This window comes from Mercenaria mercenaria, chromosome 3 (genome assembly GCF_021730395.1).
Source record: "Mercenaria mercenaria strain notata chromosome 3, MADL_Memer_1, whole genome shotgun sequence".
In the NCBI taxonomy this organism is placed as follows: Eukaryota; Metazoa; Mollusca; class Bivalvia; order Venerida; family Veneridae; genus Mercenaria; species Mercenaria mercenaria.
Window position 1 is genome coordinate 27,517,693 of NC_069363.1, and position 23,579 is coordinate 27,541,271.

A 23,579-nucleotide genomic window follows, 5' to 3' on the forward strand; every position below is an offset into this window, starting at 1 on the left:
TCATGTGGGGTCAAAAACTAGGTCAGTAGGCCAGATCAACTCTGGTGAGCGATGTATAGGGCCATCATGGCCCTCTTGTTCATTTGCAGCATTATGTCTGAAAGTTTCAATTTTGTGTTTTCAGGGATTTTTTAAGGCTGATTTTGAGGCCGAATATGGGCCCCATCCCAATTGCAAAATTTTGCTTATTTTCCCAATTCTTAGGTTTAAATTTCCCAAAATTTTACTGACCATTGAGTGTCTGCGAGTTTCTCACTGAAGAAATACCAGAAAATTTAGTAGACACTTTCAAAAGACAAAAAATATAAAACAAAAGACTTGTAATATGATATCTAGCAATAACAATGCTGAAATAAAGGTCGTATGATGGTAAAACTTATTTTTTTGTATTTTCCAATTTTCAGGTTTTACGCGCCATTTCTCCCAACTGAATGGGCCCCGGGCCCCAGTTTCTAAATGATAAAAAAATCCCTGGTTTTGAAGATTTTCTTGCAGAAAACAATGTAGAGATGTTCAGCTGACTTGCCTGTGTTACTGGCAGTAGTGGTTTGGTGTCACTGATACATTTAGACTATGCTTAAGTGATGCCAAACAGGAACTGCAGAAGCAAATTTACAGTCAGTTGAACACCAGGCCCTGATCCATGGCCGGGCCGAGGGGGCCCATGCCCCCAGTTGGCTGAGAAGTGACCTATACTCATCAAAGATGCAACCTACTGTTTTGGCAAAGGAATAATTTTTTCTCAAAATTTAGACCCAGAAACGCACCAGAGGCCACCGTTTCATACCTGTATTTCAAAATTTTCCAGGGGGAGAGCAGGAGGGGAGTTACCAGTCCATTACTATTTATTTATTGACATTTAAGATCAATAGCATAAAACACAATAACATAGAAAATAAATATAATATCACAGCATATAAAAACTACCTCAAAATTTAGACCTAAAAATGCACCAGAGGCCACCATTTCATGCCTGTATTTCCAGGAGTAGAACCCCCTGACCACCTAAAATGAGGGCTATACAGCCACCAATAAATGGAAGCAGAGGCCACCATTTCATACCTGCATTTCAACAAAATTCCAAACCTCTAATATGGGCAAATGCACCCCGCTAGGCTTCTTGGCGATGACATCTTCGTTCTAGACTGGTGACCCCCCCCCCCCCCCCCCCCCCCCCCACACCAGTCAAAAATTTCTGTATAGTTTATAAGTATGGTAATTGGATAGAAAAAAAGCAGCAAGGTAACACTTTATCTGATTATACCTCCTAGCTTTTGTCTCAGTATTCTTAGATTTCCTACATTTGTAGTTTTCTCCTAGTTTTTAGCTCGGCTATTCAAAGTATAGTAGAGCTATTGGACTCACCCATGCATCATTGTCTGCGTCCCAATTTGGTTAAGGTTTTGTATGTAAGCTGGTATCTCGGTAACCACATGAGGGAATGGATTGAAACTTCACACACTTATTCACTGTGATAAATTGACCGACAATGCACAGGTTCCATAACTCTATTTTGCTTTTTTATAAAATTATGCCCCTTTTTCAACTTAGAAATTCTTGGTTAAGGATTTGTATGTAAACTGGTATCTCAATAACCACTTGTGAGAATGGATTGAAACTTCACACTCTTATTCACTGTGATAAACAGATCTTCACTGCACAGGTTCCATAACTCTACTCTGCTTTTTTACAAAATTATGGCCTTTTTTTGACTTAAAAATTCTTGATTAAGGTTTTCTATGTATCTCAGTAACCACTTGTGGGAATGGATTGAAACTTCTTACACTTATTCACTGCAATAAACTGACCTACATTGCACAGGTTCCATAATTATTTTGCTTTTTATGCCCCCGAAGGGAGGCATACAGTTTTTGAACCGTCTGTCGGTCTGTCCACAATTTTCGTGTCCGGTCCATATCTTTGTCATCGATGGATGGATTTTCAAATAACTTGGCATGAATGTGTACCACAGTAAGACGACGTGCAGTGCGCAAGACCCAGGTCCGTAGCTCAAAGGTCAAGGTCACACTTAGACGTTAAAGGATAGTGCATTGATGGGCGTGTCCGGTCCATATCTTTGTCATTGATGGATGGATTTTCAAATAACTTGGCATGAATGTGTACCACAGTAAGACGTCGCGCAGTGCGCAAGACCCAGGTCCGTAGCTCAAAGGTCAAGGTCACACTTAGACGTAAGAAGGATAGTGCATTGATGGGCGTGTCCGGTCCATATCTTTGTCATCGATGGATGGATTTTCAAATAACTTGGCATGAATGTGTACCACAGTAAGACAACGTGCAGTGCGCATGACCCAGGTCCGTAGCTCAAAGGTCAAGGTCACACTTAGACGTTAAAGGATAGTGCATTGAAGGGCGTGTCCGGTCCATATCTTTGTCATCGATGGATGGATTTTCAAATAACTTGGCATGAATGTGTACCACAGTAAGACGACATGCAGTGTGCAAGACCCAGGTCCGTAGCTCAAAGGTCAAGGTCACACTTAGACGTTAAAGATCATTTTTCATGATAGTGCATTGATGGGCATGTCCGGTCCATATCTTTGTCATTCATGCATGGATTTTAAAATAACTATGCATGAATGTGTGACACAGTAAGACGATGTGTCACGCGCAAGACCCATCTCCGTAGGTCAAAGGTCTTAAACTCTTAACATCGGCCATAACTATTCATTCAAAGTGCCATCGGGGGCATGTGTCATCCTACGGAGACAGCTCTTGTTCACAAAATTATGTCCCTTTTTCAACTTAGAAATTCTTGGTTAACAGTGATTTTTTTCAGTTTTGGGGGAAGGGGGTCGGTGCCCTTTGGAGGGGGAAAAATTCGACGTAAAACTAAGAAAAGGGGAATTTTCATTTGTGTTGAAATAAACTACAGTTTCAAGTTTATTGATAAATTCAGGGCCCATAAGAGCATCTGACATGACATATTACACAATGTAGCATATCAATACCAGATAACCAAATAAATTTTTCAAATGTGGAGGATAAGACATCCATTAGACTACCAAAATTTACAACAGACATTAGGTCCCTTCTTAAACAAATCGGTGAGTGGCTGTTTTTTATTTCTGTCAAAGTCTGACATTTGCAGTCACTGTTACATTTGACCTGTCACAATAAAAACAAACTGTAAAAAACAATGTATGCATTGGACTAGTCCCTTCCCAAAGCATAAAATCAAACCCTGACTGACTAGAAGATGGAAAACTCAACACTACCCGGCCAAACAAATAGAATGCAAATCATTTACAGACTAACATTCAACAGCGTTGTTGTGCAGAATAATAAAGCGCTTCGATGATTCTGATTTATCAAGGGAAGTTAATCCAACCGGTGTCGATGTAAACAAAACGCGAGATACCGCGGTGAACTGTTTTCTATATGAAAATAAATAAAATAAACTAGTGAATTATGATTTAATTGACTGGATTTTTTTTTTATTTTCAGAGGGGAATTTTAGGCATCGGAAAGGGGAAAAAAATATACTATTTTGAGGGGGGAATGGGGCCGAATTTCGCCGAATATTTTGGTGAAAAAAAACGCTGGTTAAGGTTTTGTATGTAAGCTGGTATCTCAGTACCCACTAATGGGAATCGATTGAAACTTCACACACTTGTTCACTGTCATGATCTGACATGCATTGTATAGGTCCAATAACTCTACTTTGCATTTTTTTCAAAATTATGCCCCTTTTTCGAATTTGCACTTTTTGGTTAAGTTTTTGTATGTAAGATGGTATTTCAGTATCCAGTTATGAGAAAGGATTGAAACTTCATGCACATGTTCACTTTATGAGCTGATAAGCACTGTGAAGGTTCCATAACCCTTTTTAGCATTTTTACAAACTTTTGCCCCTTTTTCCACTTTTGTATTCATTCAGTTGACAAAGCTGTTGAATAGTCGAGCGTTGCTGTCCTCCGACAGCTCTTGTTTCAAATGTATTGCTGAAGAGCCTGAAAATATAGTATTATAACAGGGCTTTATTTTAGATAGAAATGATAGTATTACAACAGGGCTGTGTGAAATGATTGTATTACAACAGGGCTGTGTTTGCTGTCTTTATATATTATTTTTACATTTTCAGTCAAAACCCCTCCACCCACATACATGTCAAGTTAAAACATTTGACTTACACAGGCCTCGACCTTAGCGGTGGACCGTTGGACCGACGCAACCAAAATATCGGCAGGTCCACTAACTATCAAAAGTTGGGTAGACCGACGGTCAACCAATTTTCAGTCACGGTCTGCAAATAAAATAAAACCCTTAAAAGTGAAAAATAGGGGGAACAATCGTACCCATATCGGCGAATTCACAAAACGAACGTTGATTTTGCCTTAAGTACTGCATTCTACAGTTATAAGCATTGGCGAGTTAAAGTCAGGATAACACGAATGGACTACTCCACCGATCGGGCGAGGGGTTTTTACGTGGTAACTTTACCAAATTGAGAAATTACATCAGGCAAAATTACCTGGATTGACTGGAATTTACCCGCGAATTCTAAAAATATCAAAACGTCATGCTGGTAATTTTCCATTCCACTAGCACGTGCGCCCTATCGTAATATCTAATTTACATCGCGGTTACTTATGACACAAAAAACACGCGTAGTGCATTCATTTTTTAATATAATCGCTTCAAATTTTCAACACTGCTTGAGAACTAATACAGTTTGAATTCTATAACAATTTTGATAAGATATCGACAGGAATGAAGGCAAAATTCTTTAAAAACGATCAAATTTTCATATAATGTTTTGTAAAATTTCCAACAGCGCAATCTTGATTATTTATTTCTTTCTTAAAGTAAATAAACGGTACATACTATAGTAATAAAATTCAGACTTTTGACCAGAAAGTACAAAAAACACAATTAAAAAATCTTAAATAATGAAAAAGCGGCAGCAATTTAAATATATGGAGTAAAACGATTTTTGGCAAACAGATTTCTGTTAGCGCGGCAGAATAGGTTACGTGACCTCATGAACGTAAATAGAAATGTGGTTTTGAAATAAAGCAGTATGATGTCGTTGCGGTTTTAGTAAGTTTTAAATGATTCTTTTACAAGTATTTTTGACACAGATATTCTTCTCAAACAATAATGTAAATTTCTTGAGGGCAAATAGGTCACAGAGGTAGGACATCCACTATCAACGTTCACGGTTTGACACATTTACATGTCAGTTTATTCGGGATATTGCACATTCGCTTTTAAAAAAATTAAAGAAAAAACTTTTTTACTGATTTCTTCTCAACAATTAAAGGAATCGAGAAAGTACGATCAGACAGTGATGTGTCACATAGCGCGAAAACATGACGTAATGCCATGACAATCTCGGGCTTTGATCTCTACTTTAGATGCCACAATAACCGACACACTTCTTTTAGCTGTTTGAGGGGGTGTTAATTGATGATGAAAACAAGGCCAATTACTTAGTTTATCATCAGAATTATTACCGATAATTGTTGATGGTTTTTTTTCACTTTCAACACGGGTCGGGAGGATGATGATTACTGTGTCCATATTTTGGGACACTTTTCAAAATAATTATTTTTCGGGATAACAGATTGCTACTGTCTTCCATTTTAAATTATTTTAGAAATAAGTCCTGTTTCTTTGAGTCATATGAAGTTATGATGTCTACAACATCACAATTTATGTGATAGAATTGGAGGTCCACTAAAGTCTGAGCAGGTCTGCTAGATTTTAGCAGTTGGTGGACCTGCTGGCAACTGCTGAAAAAAGTTAACGTCGAGGCCTGTTACAAGGTAGTATGCTTAGTCTTCAGTGAAAGAACCTCATGTGAAAATTTAATGCAACGGTTTCATTTAATAAAATACTTTCTTTTTCGGCAAAAACAGTCACTGTGCTGTTATTTCTTCAAATAAGACTGGGAACTCTTTCTAGTTTCAAGAAAAAAAGCCCAGTGTAATATTGATGTGTTTTCAAAATGATTAAGCAGTTTATAGTATGATTGACAGGCATCAGCTGACTGTTTATTTAAAGGTATTGATTTTACTTTGGAAGCATTGCCTTAAAAGAAGTCATTACATGTAAGATACTAGGACATTATTAGTGCGGCAAAGAGTTAAGAACAAGAATGCCAGCACAATTTTAGTCTTATCAAGGATATTGTTGTGAAGTGCGATTGTTAATGCTGTTACTATGAAACTCCAGGATACTTTTTAGCTCGACTATTCATAGAATAGTGAGCTATTGCACTCGCCCATGCGTCGGCGTCCGCGTCCCGATTTTGGTTAAGGTTTTGTATGTAAGCTGGTATCTCAGTAACCACTTGTGGGAATGGATTAAAACTTCACACACTTATTCACTGTGACAAACTGACTTACATTGCACAGGTTCCATAACTCTATTTTGCTTTTTTACAAAATTATGCCCCTTTTTCGACTTAGAAATTTTTGGTTAAGGTTTTGTATGTAAGCTGGTAACTCAGTAACCACTTGTGGGAATGGATTGAAACTTCACACACTTATTCACTGTGATGAACTGATCTACATTGCACAGGTTCCATAACTCTATTTTGCTTTTTTACAAAATTATGCCCCTTTTTCGACTTAGAAATTTTTGGTTAAGGTTTTGTATGTAAGCTGGTATCTCAGTACTTACTAATGGGAATGGATTGAAACTTCACATACTTGTTCACTATCATGATCTGACATGCACTAAGCAAGTCCCATAACTCTACTCTCTTTTTTTTTCAAAATTATGCCCCTTTTTCGACATAGCAGTTTTTGGTTAAATTTTTGTATGTAATCTGATATCTCAGTATCCACTAATTGGAATGGATTGAAACTTCACACACTTGTTCACTGTCATGATCTAACATGCACTGTGAAGGTCCCATAACTCTACTTGGCATTTTTAGAAAATTATGCCCCTTTGACTTAGCAGTTTTTTGTTAAGTTTTTGGATGTAAGCTTGTATCTCAGTATCCACAAATTGGAAAGGATTGAAACTTCACACACTTGTTCACTGTCATGATATGACATGCAGTACAGAGGTTCAATACCTCTACTTTGCATTTTACAAAATTATGCCCCTTTTTCAACTTTTGTATTCATTCAATTGACAACGCTGTTGAATAGTCGAGCGTTGCTGTCCTCCGACAGCTCTTGTTGTTAAATTTTATCATATTCTACCACTGTGGTTAGTTACTTTGCATTCTCACCTTAGGCATAGTCATGATAAGTCCATAGAAATGATTCTTTTGTTTTGAAAACTAATGCAGATTTGCATTGAAACTTCACATGTGTCTTTGGGGTTATATTTATAAAACTAGGTGATAGCATCAAGTCCCATAACTGACATGCATTTTAGCCAAATTACGTCCCCTTTTGGACTTAGAAAGTCCTGGTTAAAGTTTTGCATGCAAGTACATTTACGGTAGCTATTATTTTAAGGCATATCTATAGCTTTAAAACTTATTAGGTGAGTTTTTCTGATCGCTCGATGTCCGGCGTCTGTCTGTCGTCTGTCGTCCGTCAACATTTAGCTTGTGTATGCGATAGAGGCTGTATTTTTCAACTGATCTTCATGAAGTTTGGTCAGAATGATTACCTTGATGAAATCTAGGCCGAGTTTAAAAATGGGTCATCTGGGGTCAAAAACTAGGTCACTAGATCAAATCAAAGAAAAACCTTGTGTATGCGATAGAAGCTGTATTTTTCAATTGAGGTTCATGAATTTTGATCAGAATGATTACCTTGATGAAATCTAGGCCAAGTTCGAAAATGGGTCATCTGGGGTCAAAAACTAGGTCACTAGGTCAAATCAAAGAAAAACCTTGTGTATGCGATAGAGGCCAGGGTTCGCACAGACTTGAAAACTCCTTGAATTTCAAGCTGCTAGATGAAAAGTGCTTGAATTTGCAAAAACCTCCTTAAAACTCCTTGAATTCGTTTCTTACCTTGAAAACTGCTTGAAAAGTGCTTGATTTTATGATAAAAGTCCTTGAATTTCCTTCTTTAGAAATTTTGGTCAGCTTAATAAAAAAGGATCGTAAAAGACGCTTTGTTATATGTACGCGTCGCCATGTTTTATGTCTACATAACCTATGTGTACCGTACGATACGGGTTTTAAACAGACCGGGACTAGGAAAATTACGTGTAAAAATTATGGACACCATTTCCGTTACCGATATCGAAGAAAATGTCGTGTATTTTCAACAAAAAGTGGCTTGTATCCTATCCATGGCTGCTCGAGCTCAAAAACAAACGGAAAGCCATGTGCAAATATTGTAACAAAGTTATTGACATTAGTTCAGTGGGTGACTGGGCGCTGAAATCGCACGTCAAGTCTGAGAAGCACAAGAAAAATGTACCTGATCGAGAGTCACGCACTCTTGATGTGTTTACTATTCCACCTTCGCCCCCAGCAGCCAGAGGCACCTAAAACTTGATCTTATATGACATGATAAGTCGCTGTTGATGTAAGAAGTGTTGATCAATTGTTTGCCAGTTATTTTGTGTGTGATAAAGTGTTGATCAATTGCAGATTGGAACTTTATAGAAAAACTTGTATCACGTGATAGTCATTTTGGATGTACAAAGTGTTCACCAATTGTAAGCCAGTCATTTCGTGTGTAATAAGTGCTTGTTCAATTTTTTGCTTATCCTTGAAAACGTAATAAAAGTCCTTGAAAACTCCTTGAAAACCCCTTGAATTTTTTGTCAGTCTGGCTGTATGAACCCTGGAGGCTGTATTTTTCAGTTGGTCTTCATGAAATTTGGTCAGAATGATAACCTTGATGAAATCTAGGGTGAGTTCGAAAATGGGTCATCTGGGGTCAAAAACTAGGTCACTAGGTCAAATCAAAGAAAAACCTTAAGTGTATGCAAGAGATGCTGTATTTTCAATTGATCTTCATGAAATTTGGTCAGAATGATTGCCTTGATGAAATCTAGGCCAGTTACGAATATCGGTCATCTGGGGTCAAAAACTAGGACACAAGGTCAAATCAAAGAAAAACCTTGTGTATGCAATAGGGGCTGCATTTTACACCGGATCTTCATGAAATTTGATCAGAATGTTTGTCTGGATGAAATCTAGGTTAAATTTGAATATGGGTCATCTAGGGTCAAAAACTAGGTCACCCGGTCAAATTAAAGAAAAACCTTGTGTACACAATAGGGGCTGCATTTTACACTGGATATACATACAATTTAGTCAGAATGATTGCCTTAATGAAATCTAGGTCAAGTTAGAATATGGGTCATCTGTGGTTAAAAACTAGGTCACTAGGTCAAATAAAAAAAAACCTTGTGTATGCGATAGAGACTGTATTTTTCAATTGATCTTCATGAAATTTGGTCAGAATGATAGCCTTGATGAAATTAAGGTCAATTTTGAATACGGATCATCTGGGATCAAAAACTAGGTCGCTAGGACAAATCAAAGAAAAAGGTTTTGTATGCGATAGAGGCTGTATTTTTCAATTGAGGTTCATGAAATTTAGTCAGAATGATTGCCTTGATCTAATCTAGGCCAAGTTTGAATGTAGGTTACCTTGGCTTAAAAACTAGGTCATTATGTTAGATTGAAGAAAATACTTGTTTACACTTCCAAGAGTCTAGAGACTACATTTTTGGTCCAATCTTAATGAAAATTGGTCAGAATATTTGTTTCCATGAAATCACTATGTCAAACATGTTAACACTGTTATGGTATGTTTAGGTGAGCGACCATCTTGGCCCTCTTGTTTTTTCTTTCTTTTTTTAGGTTAATCACCAGCCTCACTGGGTCAAGTTCCATAACTGAAATATTTTGGGCAAATTATGCCCCCTTTTGAACTTAGAAAATCCTGGTTAAAGTTTTGCATGCAAGTTACTATCTCCAAAACTAATGCAGATATTGATTTGAAACTTCACTTGTGTCTGCAGGGTTATAATATAAAACTAGGAGATAGCATCAAGTCCCATAACTCTGACATGTATTTTGAGCAAATTGTGCCCCCTTTTTTTTCAGTCATTTCAGTCATGTTACTAATACATCTTAATTTAGGGCTGTCATTGATTGGGTCTTTTGCATATCGACGATACCGATATATCGGAAGACAAATATCGACGATACATCGATATATCGATTATTAAGTTAGATTAACAATCTCTTTGTTTATGGGCATGCTATATACCTTCTTGTTAATGTTATGTCTTCTTTTTTGTTGCCTACTTTTTATATTACTGTTTGATTGTGTTGTATTTGTATCTATGAAATAAATAAAATAAATGAAAATTAATGAAATCTTTTATAGATCTTCATTGTGCCTTCACTCCTCTTTTGCATTTATCCTACTTTACAACCTAGTAAACTATAATACCAGGCACTGGAGTTGGGTTTCAAACAGCTAAAATTCTGCATTTCTCTTCCACAGATATATATTTATTTATCAAATTAATTAATTTAATTATTTACAATGTTTTTATTTATTTTTAACCTGTTTCATACCCTGTCTTAATTTTTACCTTGCACAAGTTTACATTCGGATTAGGTACTGGCACCGCGTGTTTTTTTGTTTTTTTTTTTTTGTTGTTTTTTATTTGTTTTCTATTTTAACTTTTGCCCAAGTTTTCAATGGGCCTCACATTTGTAGTGTTTGACTGTTTGTTTGTTGTACTGAAAGGCATGTTTAAGCAACACCCTGTGTTTCTACGAACCCAGACAAAGCTTTTCCTTCCGTCTTTTGACTGTTTTTCCACTATTTAAGCCGGCGACGGCTTCCTCTTCGGCCATCTTTGATTGTTATTGTTACGGGCACTAGCTAAATTCTGTACCTTTTACTGAGTGATCAGCTATACGCGAACAAGTAAAAAGCCGAGATTGACGTAGAAACAGTATATATACTCTATGTTTTTACATGCACAAACAACGAAGCGACCTTTCAAGACAGGACAACGTAACTTTTTGCAAATAGATTCTGAAGTTGAGCCCTTTTTACTTCTACCCATATAGGTAGTGCCGGCTAGTGGGAAAAGACTGCTACGGTACAAGTTTAGACATGACCTTTTTTGACAACTTCCGTTACTTTCGGCACATTTTTGCAGGCAGAAAAAGTTGTTTTAGAGGGTCTGAGTGTTTATCTAGACAGTTGTTTTTTCTCTCTGTAAAATATCGATTTTTGAAAATGGGAATCGATAATCGATCGACCAAAAAATATCGTTGATACATCGATATCGTTTCTATCGATGACAGCCCTATTTTAATTTGTTACCAGTTGTTGTTAATACACAGTGCTCTGACTTTGTATCATGGTACTTTGTATGACTTGATAAAAATACTGCTAATTATTCAAACATTTTGTTTCCTTTTCCATTGATTTAATAAAAAAGAATACAAAGAAAATGTTTTTTCTTTTTCAGTTGACTCCGACGAAGAAATAGATGACATTGACTTAATGGCCACACCGACTTTTGTCACTGACCTACAAGCAATGAATCCCACAGTTGTACAAGTTCATCAGGTGAACCAGGTACCTTTATCAATAGATGTTATCAGGTAAAAGGCTGCATTGTCTTTACCCACAGACCTATTCCATACCCTGTCTTATTTAAGTTTGAGAAAAAAGGAAGATGTGGGGAACTATGGAATATATGGCTATTGGTGTCACTAAAGATGGAAATGATGCCTTAAACATTATGTGGCTTATAATATCATAAGCACCTTAAACATGTTCTTTTGCTTGCCATTTTAGAGTACAAAAACTTCAACACCTCATCAACTGTGCTTTGATGAAAGTCTGACAATTTGCAAGAAAGTAGAAAATTAATAGACTATTTCAATTGCTTTGACACATGGTAACAGACTGAGAAGTTAAGTACTATTATATTCATGAATATTCTATGTGGTATTTTCTTCCAGAATTCGAAGTCGCCAGTTTCATCCCAATCCAATCAGGGCCAAAAGACTGCGACCATCATTCAGCCTGCTCAGGCGCACACAGGCCAGCAGCAGTTTATTGTTACAAGTACGTTACCATTCTCTTTAATCTAAACATACAGTTACTTGTTCTTGGATTCCTGAGAAAGTTCTTGGCTTTTAGCTAAACTCTTAAGACTGCTTAGTAAAGAAATAAGAAATCTGTATACATAATTACATGGTTTTGACGTGTAATGGCTGGCTGATTTCTAATTTAGGTTTTTAAATTTATTAAAAGAAGTCAGAGATTTTTCTCATAAACTACAAGTTGGTTATAAAATGTGCATGTCTGATAGTCTTTCTACAGTAGTCTAGGAAATTGAAGAGTCTATATAAGAGAGAAACATCCTGTTTACTGTATATTTATCACAGAATGGTATGAAATAGTTGTCTTTGTGATGAAATACTAAGCCTTAAAATACTTGACTGGAAGTTCAACAGTTTTCAACATTAAGTGGAAAATGAGAATTTTTCTCTTATAACTTGATGTATGTTTTAATAAGGTTCAAAGTTGAACACAGGCTATTAGATTGGCAATACTGTTAGGTGGATAGTCAGATAGATGGATGTACAACATGGACTTTCTAAAAAAAAATTTTGGAGGGCAGCAGGAGGATAGTGGTTCTTATCCCAGTCAAGGTTTTAAGCTTTTAGCTTGACTATTCAAGGAATAGGGAAGCTATCCTACTCGCCCCGGCGTCGGCGTGAACGTCACACAAATGTTAAAGTTTGCGTACCATCCCAAATATTTTCAAAGTCCATTTAGATATTGCTTCCATATTTTGCATACTTGTTTACCATCATGACACCGGTCTGTAAAAAGGAGGAGGCAACTCTATCAAGCATTTTGACTGAATTATGGCCCCTTTTCGACTTAGAATAAATGTTAAATTTTGCATACCACTCAAAATATTTTCAAAGTCCATTGAGATATTGCTTTCATATTTTGCTTACTTGTTTACCATCATGACCCCAGACTGTAAAAAGGAGGAGGCAACTCTATCAAGCATTTTGACTGAATTATGGCCCCTTTTCGACTTAGAATAAATGTTAAAGTTTGCGTACCACCCCAAATATTTTCAAAGTCCATTGAGATATTGCTTTCATATTTTGCATACTTGTTTACCATCATGACCCCAGTCTGTTAAAAGGAGGAGGCAACTCTATCAAGCATTTTGACTGAATTATGGCCCCTTTTCGACTTAGAATAAGCTTATTGTAATGTTAAAGTTTTACTCATTGCTTATATTTTACTATCAAGTACTGAGAATAGTCGAGCGCGCTGTCCACTGATAGCTCTTGTTTTTGTTTTAATAATAAGGAGTCATTTATGCCATTGGTCACAGTTGCTAAAAACAGATATTTTTTCCTACCACAAAGGTGGTTTCAGCTTTATAACTATTAGTTTGATTTGATGCACTGTCACCAAACTTGAGGTATAGCAAGCTCATTTCAAGAGTTAGTTTTGGATTGTGTTTATTGGATTGCTGCCACTGAAAAAATAGAAAAATGATTTCTGCTTGATCACTCCTAACTAGGAATGAGAATTGAGATATTAGGGTAGAATTTAGCATGTAGGTGGCTTGATAGGCAGAAAGGGTGGGGAATCAATTTCATGGCCATTAGGGTCAGGGTTACTGTTACTTACAATAGAAAATTTTTGAAAAACATGTTTGTTTTTTTTTTTATTTCTGCACTTACTATTAATCCATATTTTCACACCCCAGGTTTCTGCAAGGTTTTTAATATGACTTTGGGGATCCTTTACAGAATGCAGCTGTGCCATAGCTTAATATCAGTATTGTGACCAGAAACATCCATTGCTTCACAGATTTAGAGCACTTTTCGAACTATATATATTTAGAGACAAAGACTTTGAGATGCTGTTTGAGACTATAGATGCGAGATCTCTAAGACGTGATGACTTCAGTCTAGTGCTAGACTAATGTTTCTTTTGTGTTATTTTCCAGCATCGGTAGCAGAAGCCTTAACAGAACAGAACCAGAGTAACCAGGAGAATATAGCCATTCACCAGGGAGGGCAGGCACTTTACCCAGCACATGTTCAGTATGTAGAAGGCAATGATCCAAGTATCTACGCATCTACAAACGGTCAAATGTATGAACTAACATGTTCTAGACGTGATGGTGCTCAGTTTGCCATTGTGGTGCTGTCAGTCTAAGCATGGCTTCTATCCCTGTGCCCCACCCACCTGAAATGCACATAAAATATAAAATGTTTTCATTAATAATTTGGAGTGTTTTTAGCAAAATTCACTAACACTTAAGCACATTAGAGTAACATAGTACGAATTGTTTTATATGTGTATGTGTAGCAAGGCATGCATGCGTATGTGTCAAGTGTGTCAACTCATGGTAAAGTTATTTCTTACGCAGAAATGAAAAACAGTTTAGAACAGAAAATTTAACATTCTCCAGTTCATTTCAGTGGTACTTGCATGAATGGAAAGTTGATGATTTGCCATATACATTTTAAGACAAAATTATTGCTATACTCATACTATCATAGCAGTGACATTTTTATGCCCCCAAAGGGAGGCATATAGTTTTTGAACCGTCTGTCAGTCTGTCCGCAATTTTCGTGTCCGGTCCATATCTTTGTCATCCATGGATGGATTTTCAAATAACTTGGCATGAATGTGTACCACAGTAAGACGACAAGTCGCGCGCAAGACCCAGGTCCGTAGCTCAAAGGTCAAGGTCACACTTAGACGTTAAAGGTCATTTTTCATGATAGTGCATTTGTGTCCGGTCCATATCTTTGTCATCCATGGATGGATTTTCAAATAACTTGGCATGAATGTGTACCACAGTAAGACGACGTGTTGCGCGCAAGAACCAGGTTCGTAGCTTAAAGGTCAAGGTCACACTTAGACGTTAAAGGTCATATTTCATGATAGTGCATTGATGGGCATTGCCGTTCCGGTCCATATCTTTGTCATTTATGCATGGATTTTAAAATTATTGGGCTTGAATGTGAACAACAGTAAGACGACGTGTCGCGCGCAAGACCCAGGTCCGTAGCTCAAAAGTCAAGGTCACACTTAGACGTTAAAAGTCATATTTCATGATAGTGCAATGATGGGCATGTCCGGTCCGTATCTTTGTCATTCATGCATGGATTTTAAAAAAACTACGCATGTCTGTGTGGCACAGTAAGACGACGTGTCGCGCGCAAGACCCAGGTCCGTAGGTCAAAGGTCCTAAACTCTAACATCAGCCATAACTATTTATTCAAAGTGCCATGGGGGCATGTGTCATCCTATGGAGACAGCTCTTGGTTTTTTTTGGTTTTTTAGCTCACCTGTCACAAAGCAACAAGGTGAGCTTTTCTGATCGCGCGGTGTCCGTTGTCCGTCCGTCCGTCCGTAAACTTTTGCTTGTGACCACTCTAGAGGTCACATTTTTCATGGGATCTTTATGAAAGTTGGTCAGAATGTTCATCTTGATGATATCTAGGTCAAGTTAGAAACTGGGTCACGTGCCTCAAAAACTAGGTCAGTAGGTCTAAAAATAGGAAAACCTTGTGACCTCTCTAGAGGCCATATATTTCACAAGATCTTCATGAAAATTGGTCAGAATGTTCACCTTGATGATATCTAGGTCAAGTTCGAAACTGGGTCATGTGCCTTTAAAAACTAGGTCAGTAGGTCTAAAAATAGAAAAACCTTGTGACCTCTCTAGAGGCCATATATTTCACAAGATCTTCATGAAAATTGGTCAGAACGTTCACCTTGATGATATCTAGGTCAAGTTCGAAACTGGGTCACGTGCTGTCAAAAACTAGGTCAGTAGGTCAAATAATAGAAAAACCTTGTGACCTCTCTAAAGGCCATATTTTTCATGGGAACTGTATGAAAGTTGGTCTGAATGTTCGTCTTGATGATATCTAGGTCAATTTCAAAACTGGGTCACGTGCCGTCAAAAACTAGGTCAGTAGGTCTAAAAATAGAAAAACCTTGTGACCTTTTTAGAGGCCATATATTTCATGAGATCTTCATGAAAATTGGTCAGAATGTTCACCTTGATGATATCTAGTTCAAGATTGAAAGTGGGTCACGTGCCATCAAAAACTAGGTCAGTAGGTCAAATAATAGAAAAACCTTGTGACCTCTCTAGAGACCATATTTTTTATGGGATCTGTATGAAAGTTGGTCTGAAAGTTCTTGATGATATCTAGGTCAAGTTCGAAAGTGGGTCACATGCCTTCAAAAACTAGGTCAGTAGGTCAAATAATAGAAAAACCTTGTGACCTCTCTAAAGGCCGTATTTTTCATGGGATCTGTATGAAAATTGGTCTGAATGTTCATCTTGATGATATCTAGGTCAGGTTCGAAACAGGGTCATGTGCGGTCAAAAACTAGGTCAGTAGGTCTAAAAATAGAAAAACCTTGTGACCTCTCTAGAGGCCATACTTGTGAATGGATCTCCATAAAAATTGGTCAGAATGTTCACCTTGATGATATCTAGGTCAGAGTTGAAACTGGGTCACGTGCCTTAAAAAACTAGGTCAGTAGGTCAGATAATAAAAAAACCTTGTGACCTCTCTAGAGGCCATACTTTTCATGGGATCTGTATGAAAGTTGGTCTGAATGTTCATCTTGATGATATCTAGGTCAAGTTTGAAACTGGGTCAACTGCGGTCAAAAACTAGGTCAGTAGGTCTAAAATTATTAAAATCTTTTGACTTCTCTAGAGGCCATATTTTTCAATGGATCTTCATGAAAATTGATCTGAATGTTCATCTTGATGATATCTAGGTCAGTTTCGAAACTGGGTCACGTGCGGTCAAAAACTAGGCCAGTAGGTATAAAAATAGAAAAACCTTGTGACCTCTCTAGAGGCCATATTTTTCATGAGATCTTCATGAAAATTAGTGAGAATGTTCACCTTGATGATATCTAGGTAAAGTTCAAAACAGGGTCACGTACCTTCGAAAACTAGGTCAATAGGTCAAATAATAGAAAAACCTTGTGACCTCTCTAGAGACCATATTTTTCAATGGATCTTCATGAAAATTGGTCAGAAGTTTTATCTTGATAATATCTAGGTCAAGTTCAAAACTGGGTCACATGAGCTCAAAAACTAGGTCACTATGTCAAATAATAGAAAAAACAACGTCATACTCAAAACTGGGTCATGTGGGAAGAGGTGAGCGATTCAGGACCATCATGGTCCTCTTGTTTTGGTTTGGGGAGCGGATGGAACTTAATTTACCCTTGCCTGTCTATCATCCTGTCTGAATTTGTAACAAATATTTCTGGGGGAAAAAAAACATTTCAAGTGGAGTATTCAAATCTTATAGGATTGTTATTCAACCGGACTGTGAAGTTGTGCACCTAAGGTTTTGTTTGGGATTTCACTCGGTAAGACCATTGTTATGACCTTTGACAACCAAAAAAGCATCCATAAATGAATGACCTGAAACTTTGTGTTGCAGATATCTCAAAAAGTATTTGACCTAGAGCCATGAAAAATAGCTGGATTATTATTCAGTATGTAAAGTTGTGCATACGGAAAATTATTCATACAGACCAGAGTTATGACCCTTAATTAAATCAATTAGAAATATGCATACAGGGCTTCAAAGTGTTATATGACCGCAGAAGAACGGAATATTTATTATTCAACATGTAAAGTTGTGCACCTGAGTTTTGTTTGGAATTTCAGTCAGCCAGACCAGAATTATGTCCCTTAACTTGGTCAAAAAAATGTAGTAAGGGTCTAAATGTTACGTTGCGTAATCTTGTGGTTTTTGATGATGTTTTGTAGTTTCATACCCTCCTCCTATAATGTCTCCTACGACAGTCCAAGGTAGTAAAAATAAGTCTTGAATTGTCAGACATGTTACAGTGTCAGGAAGTGGGGACACACGTCTAGTTCTCTTTGTATTTATATGTTGTAAAAGTCTACAACAAAAATATCCAGATTTTGGCTTGCAGCAGCATTGATTAAACTTCTTGATTTGTATGTAAGTCTTGCTACACCTTACACTTTCTATTGGTATTAAAATGGGGGATGAAACACTTAAGTCAAAAATCGTATTTGACTGTTTGTAAGCTACAAATTTACTCAATTTATATCATTGATTTAATTTGATGATTTTACATATTAATGAGTGAAAAATGGTTGTTATATTACACTTAAAAGAGATACTGTTGACTTAGGATTGCAGAAAACTAATTAGCCACCTGTTGTGGAGAAAAACTTTTTGCAGCCAATAAAAGTAAAAGCTAAAAATTTGCAAACTGTAAATGTTCATAATATCTCGTTTAAACTTACTGTCACTGTTCAAAAGGGCTGGTTCAAGAAGCTTTGTATTGCTTCATAAATCATAGTTTGGAATAAAACAAAAGTAGAAAATGAAATTAAAACTTGTACTATTGTACTAAAAAAGTAATCTTTGGGTCAACAGAATCTGGTCAGTGTAAGATGAACTTTTGTTGTAATGCTTATGTTGATTTGAGAATATATGCAATGTGGATGGAAACCTGGCTGACACAAATAGAAGTTTTCTTGCACTTACAGTATTTAAGAATGAAGTGCTTTTTATGCCTCCAAACAAAAGAATAAATGAGTGAAGTGCCAGTTTGTCAGTTTAAGTTGCTCTTAATTTGCACATCATTTACTTGCGGGTGCTGGAAGCAGCATGCTTGTATCAGTTAAGATACGTACTAATGAAGATATTCTATGTACTCTATCAGGGCCCTCGTTTGCCAATTTTTGGGGCCGAATTTCAGCCCCGTTCCCCCCTGGAAATAGTATGTTTTTTTCCCCCCAAGTATAGAAAAATTCCCCCTCGAAAAAAAAAAAAAATCAAGAAAAAAATCGATACCCGATAGTCTTAGGAGCGTCTCGTAACTTAATGAGCCTGATAAAGTTTTACTCCTTCCTCTTATCAGTCATTTCCTACAGTAAAACTATGTCCAGGATAAACACGTGTATTCAAAATAAACACTCGCGGTCATGCCCTCCTGCCTTTGATCTTCTGCTAAATTCCCGCCCTTTATCCTGTGGACATGCCACGCTGATTTTTCTTTATCAGCAAGTTACGTCACGGCGAGTGAACATAGGTAATGAGAATCATTGAAGTGTTAACATTATTTGATAAAGCGGTACCCGTATTGAGAAAAAAGGCGCCAATTATTAAATTATCGTAATTAAGCGACCAGCTGATTACCGAGCATGTGAAAAGGGTCCTGCAAGATTTCTTCATGCAAACTTTAAATTATATCATTGTTTAATGATTGTACCTTAATATCAACGAGAAAATCCACAAATTTAAATGAATTTGGAAAGTAAAAATAAGTTTAGAATGTCCGTTCACGATTGTAATTACACCCGATTTTCCAAAATTCACTAAAAAAAACTTGACTTTCAATGCAATTTTTAATGAAAAGTAGCATCATTATTTGAGGAACTATCTCTGGTTTACCTTAGTGGACCAAGTTAACTGGCAAAAACAACATTTCCGACGACATTCCAAAAGTGTACCAGTATCCGGATAGTACGTTTTTGGATACATTTTTAGTGTTTTAGCACTTTTCTGCTAACAAACAAAAATGTTGGAGAAAAACCTCATCAAATTAAATGAATTTTGATAAAAATTTATTTACAATATGAGATTATATGGCCTGAAACAGAAATTATTATTATGTTATTATGCTGTAACATGTTCTTGGTTGTAGTAGCTATTAATTACGTAGTATTACTTTATAAGAAAATATAGTCAATTGTATCAATGTGTTTGGGCAGGACTCTTGTATTTTGAAAAAGGACCCTTCAAAATTTGGACCCAAGGGTCCCAGGACTCTTGAGTTTCCAGGTCTAGTGGAACCCCTGGTTTTACTGATCCGTATAATACGCGCGTTTTTCAGTTCCCCGGATGCGTGTATGCAAAGTTACTTCCCTTTGAAAAAAAAATGTCGCATAATGCACATCATACCGTAAAAAGATCACGGATGCAACAGAGGCGAAATGCGCAAAAAAAAACAACATTTGCTTTTTAAGCAGCATGCTCTCAAAAAAAAAAAATACTGTCACGGCCACCGCTGTTTCATCAGGGCCAGACATGCACAATCAGGTAGATAAGATGAAGGGAAGCCCTGCTCCGGCTGCTGCTAAGACAATGTCCGTGGATACTGCTAGTGCTACCGATAATGACGACATGTGAACCTCGATTGGATATCACATAACTAATTTAATAAAAGAAAATAAAAGTTGCCTGTTTTTAGCTCGACTATTCAAAGAATAGTAGAGCTATTGGACTTACCCATGCGTCCGCGTCAGCGTCCGCGTCCTGATTTGGTTAAGGTTTTGTATGTAAGCAGGTATCTCAGTAACCACTTGTAGGAATGGATTGAAACTTCACACACTTATTCAATGTGATAAACTGACCTACAGTGCTCAGATTCCATAACTCTATCTGGCTTTTTTTTACAAAATTATGCCCCTTTTTCGACTTAGAAATTCTTGGTTAAGGTTTTGTATGTAAGCTGGTATCTCAGTAACCACTTGTGGGAATGGATTGAAACTTCACACACTTGTTCACTGTGATAAACTGACCTATATTGCACAGGTTCCATAACTCTGTTTTGCTTTTTGACAAAATTATGCCCCCTTTTCGACTTAGAAATCCTTGGTTAAGGTTTTGTATGTAAGCTGGTATCTCAGTACCCACTAATTGGAATGGATTGAAACTTCACACACTTGTTCACTGTGATAAACTGACCTACATTGCACAGGTTCCATAACTCTATTTTGCTTTTTTACAAAATTATGCCCCTTTTCCGACTTAGAAATTCTTGGTTAAAGTTTTGTATGTAAGCTGGTATCTCAGTAACCACTTGTGGGAATGGATTGAAACTTCACACACTTCTTTACTGTCATGATCAGACATGCACTGTGTAGGTCCCATAACTCTACTTTGCATTTTTTTCAAAATTATGCCCCTTTTTCGACTTAGCAGTTTTTGGTTAAGTTTTTGTATGTATGCTGATATTTCATTATCCACTTATGGGAATGGAATGAAACTTCACACACTTGTTCACTTTATGAGCTAATAAGCACTATGAAGGTTCCATAACCCTTACTCCCATTTTTACAAAATTATGCCCCTTTTTGACTTCTGTATTCATTCAATTGACAAGGCTGTTGAATAGTCGAGCGTTGCTGTCCTCCGACAGCTCTTGTTAATAGATTATGTTCTGTACAATACTTCAGATATATTCACATTAGTTTGATATCTGTAATACTCAATTGACCTTAATTTAAGCGGTTATGATCAGATGTCATATCTCCAGAATGAATTCCCCCCTCCCTTGAAAACGACGCGAAATTCCCCCCTCCAAGGGCCCCGGCCCCAATCCCCCAAAATTTAGAGAGGGCCCTGTCTATCTAGGTAAGTGCTGACCATAAAACTATCCACATTGACATGTAGTAGTTAAGAAAAAATCTTGTTTTGTATGCTTGATCTATGTTGTTGCCTTCAGTGGTTATATGATTTAAATGTTTTGTATTTTCTAACTGTCTTCTGTTTACTTCAGTTGTTTGCATGAAATAAGGTTCTAAATACGGTAGTAGTAGACATAAACATTTACAACTATACAAAAGTTATCTGTTAATGGTATAGAGGACAACTAAATTCAAAGAAAAAAAATCCCTTTCAGAGGTCAAAATGTTTTTTATAGGAAAGACGCAAAGGTTTAGAAATAGCAAGGAGGTCCTCTTGGACTGGTAGATGGACTGATTGTATGCAATTATATTCTTAAAGTAGAAAAATGTAAACCAGTTGGGGATAATTCCCAGTGAAGGAGATGCTTAGAAAAATTTAAAGGTGCAATTTGCAAGAATCTGCTTGTTAATTACTGCATGCAAGATTTTAATAATGACTGTATAATTATGGCATCAAATTGAAAACAAAAACAAGGTAGGACTAAGAACTGTTCTTGTCTGAAAAGCCTATTTCGGCAAAAGATATCTTCTATTCTATTGTGATGGTTGTGCAACATCTGATTGACAATGTTTTAAGAAATAAAAGGACTCATTTGTTGGTGTAAAACACAACTATCAAATATTGAACATCTGGACTTCTGAGGGCCTTAACTTCACAGTGCCAGCAGCGGATAACAATATCATATTAATTGTGGAGCAAATAAAATTGAAATCAACCATAATTACTGGCCAGTAAAGGTGTGCTTGATATTCAAAAGTCTGCCATTGATCAGCTTGTAGGGATAACATCTCAATGAATTTGTTTCATCCTGAAAATTTATTTACCCCTGGCTGTTTCCCAGTTTAGTCTAATGCAGTCACAACTAGGGATGATAGCCCTCGCTGTAGAAATATATGTAGCCCCGTAACAACCTGATGTCTGCAAATTTATTTTAACTAGGAATTCACAGTAGTTAAATATAGGTTTAAACTAATTGGTTAGGAAATTAATAAAATAACGCATCTTGTTAGTGAAATGTAACATAAGGTTGTATATTTACATACATTTGTTGAGTTTTAATTTTATTTTTACTGCTGTGTTTTTTTGGTAGAAGCTTTCTTTTTTATAATATTTGTTTTAGACTGTAATTAGTAATTTTTGATAATTTAGTCTTTTTCGATGTAAAATAAAGTGGTTTTATAGTGATTTAAAGTTTATTTGAACTTTTAGAATGTATTATATTTTGTTTGAGTTGCTTTGGAAAGCATGTTTTAGCACAAGCTTTTTCTGTTGATTTAACAGGGTCCGCTGGAATAATGAAGGGTAAATTTTTGTTGTGATTTTGTTGTGTTTTTTCCTTCTTTGTGTCAGATTTTTGTTTCTGAATTAACAAGAGTGGCATTATGGTTTCATCTTGGCTGTTGACATTATCTTGGCATCCTGATTGCACATTGTATCTAGGTGGCCATTAAATTTGCCTTTACGTAATTTTAGTGCACAAGTACATCAGAAATTGAATTGAGCACCTAACTTAGATATTTTCAGTATAATGACGGATTATAGCAAAATTAATGCCATTTCTGAATCTAGTAATGGGACTACCTTGGAATAAGCAAATTATGTAGATGGTATAGAAGTGTTGATGTAAGCTAAATTCTCTGGGTAAAAAAGAGAGACATTTTCGTCAAATATAATGGGCCATCATCTCAGTCGAGTCTGATGGGTTTGAATGTAGCTTCATTTGTGCTCACAGTTTTTACAGAAGCAATTATTTCAGCAGTTTATAAAAATCCAAATTTTATTTTTAAGCAATATGAAATATCAATTAATCTGTCTGAATTCATTAAGATTTTTTGGTCATTTAGAGGATATTCACAACTTGAAAAATCTGTATTGCCATCTGATATAATTCAAAGTTCTGTCTTGAAATTATATGCCTCTAACCCTTAGCCTGCAAAATTTATAAAATGGTCAGGTCCATCATTCAATTTGGGAAATACCATTTATTATTCGAAGGGGTGTTCACTGAAAATTTATTGACTGAATAGCGATTAGTGCAGACCATGATCAGCTTGCATGGATGTGCAGGCTGATCTTGGCCTGCACTGGTTGTAAAGGCAGAATCACTTGCTGCCAGCAGGCTAAAGGTTAAGAAATATTTTCATTATAT

At 36.6% G+C, this 23,579-nt stretch overlaps 1 protein-coding gene across 11 annotated transcripts in view; it reads left to right on the forward strand.

Moving 5' to 3' along the window:
* The window catches only part of LOC123525216 (DNA-binding protein RFX2-like), a 65,277-nt gene that overhangs the window by 10,837 nt on the left and 30,861 nt on the right, over positions 1 to 23,579 (forward strand). For 5 of the 11 annotated variants that reach the window (XM_053538067.1, XM_053538066.1, XM_045304086.2 and 2 more), the window contains exons 2-5: positions 11,401 to 11,510; positions 11,900 to 12,005; positions 13,927 to 14,074; positions 22,712 to 22,732. In XM_053538067.1, the coding sequence (XP_053394042.1) occupies positions 11,436 to 11,510; positions 11,900 to 12,005; positions 13,927 to 14,074; positions 22,712 to 22,732 (350 nt within the window). In that variant the 5' untranslated portion in view covers positions 11,401 to 11,435. The remainder of the gene's footprint in view (positions 1 to 11,400; positions 11,511 to 11,899; positions 12,006 to 13,926; positions 14,075 to 22,711; positions 22,733 to 23,579) is intronic. The other 6 variants (XM_053538069.1, XM_053538063.1, XM_053538073.1 and 3 more) reach the window with 4 other exon arrangements.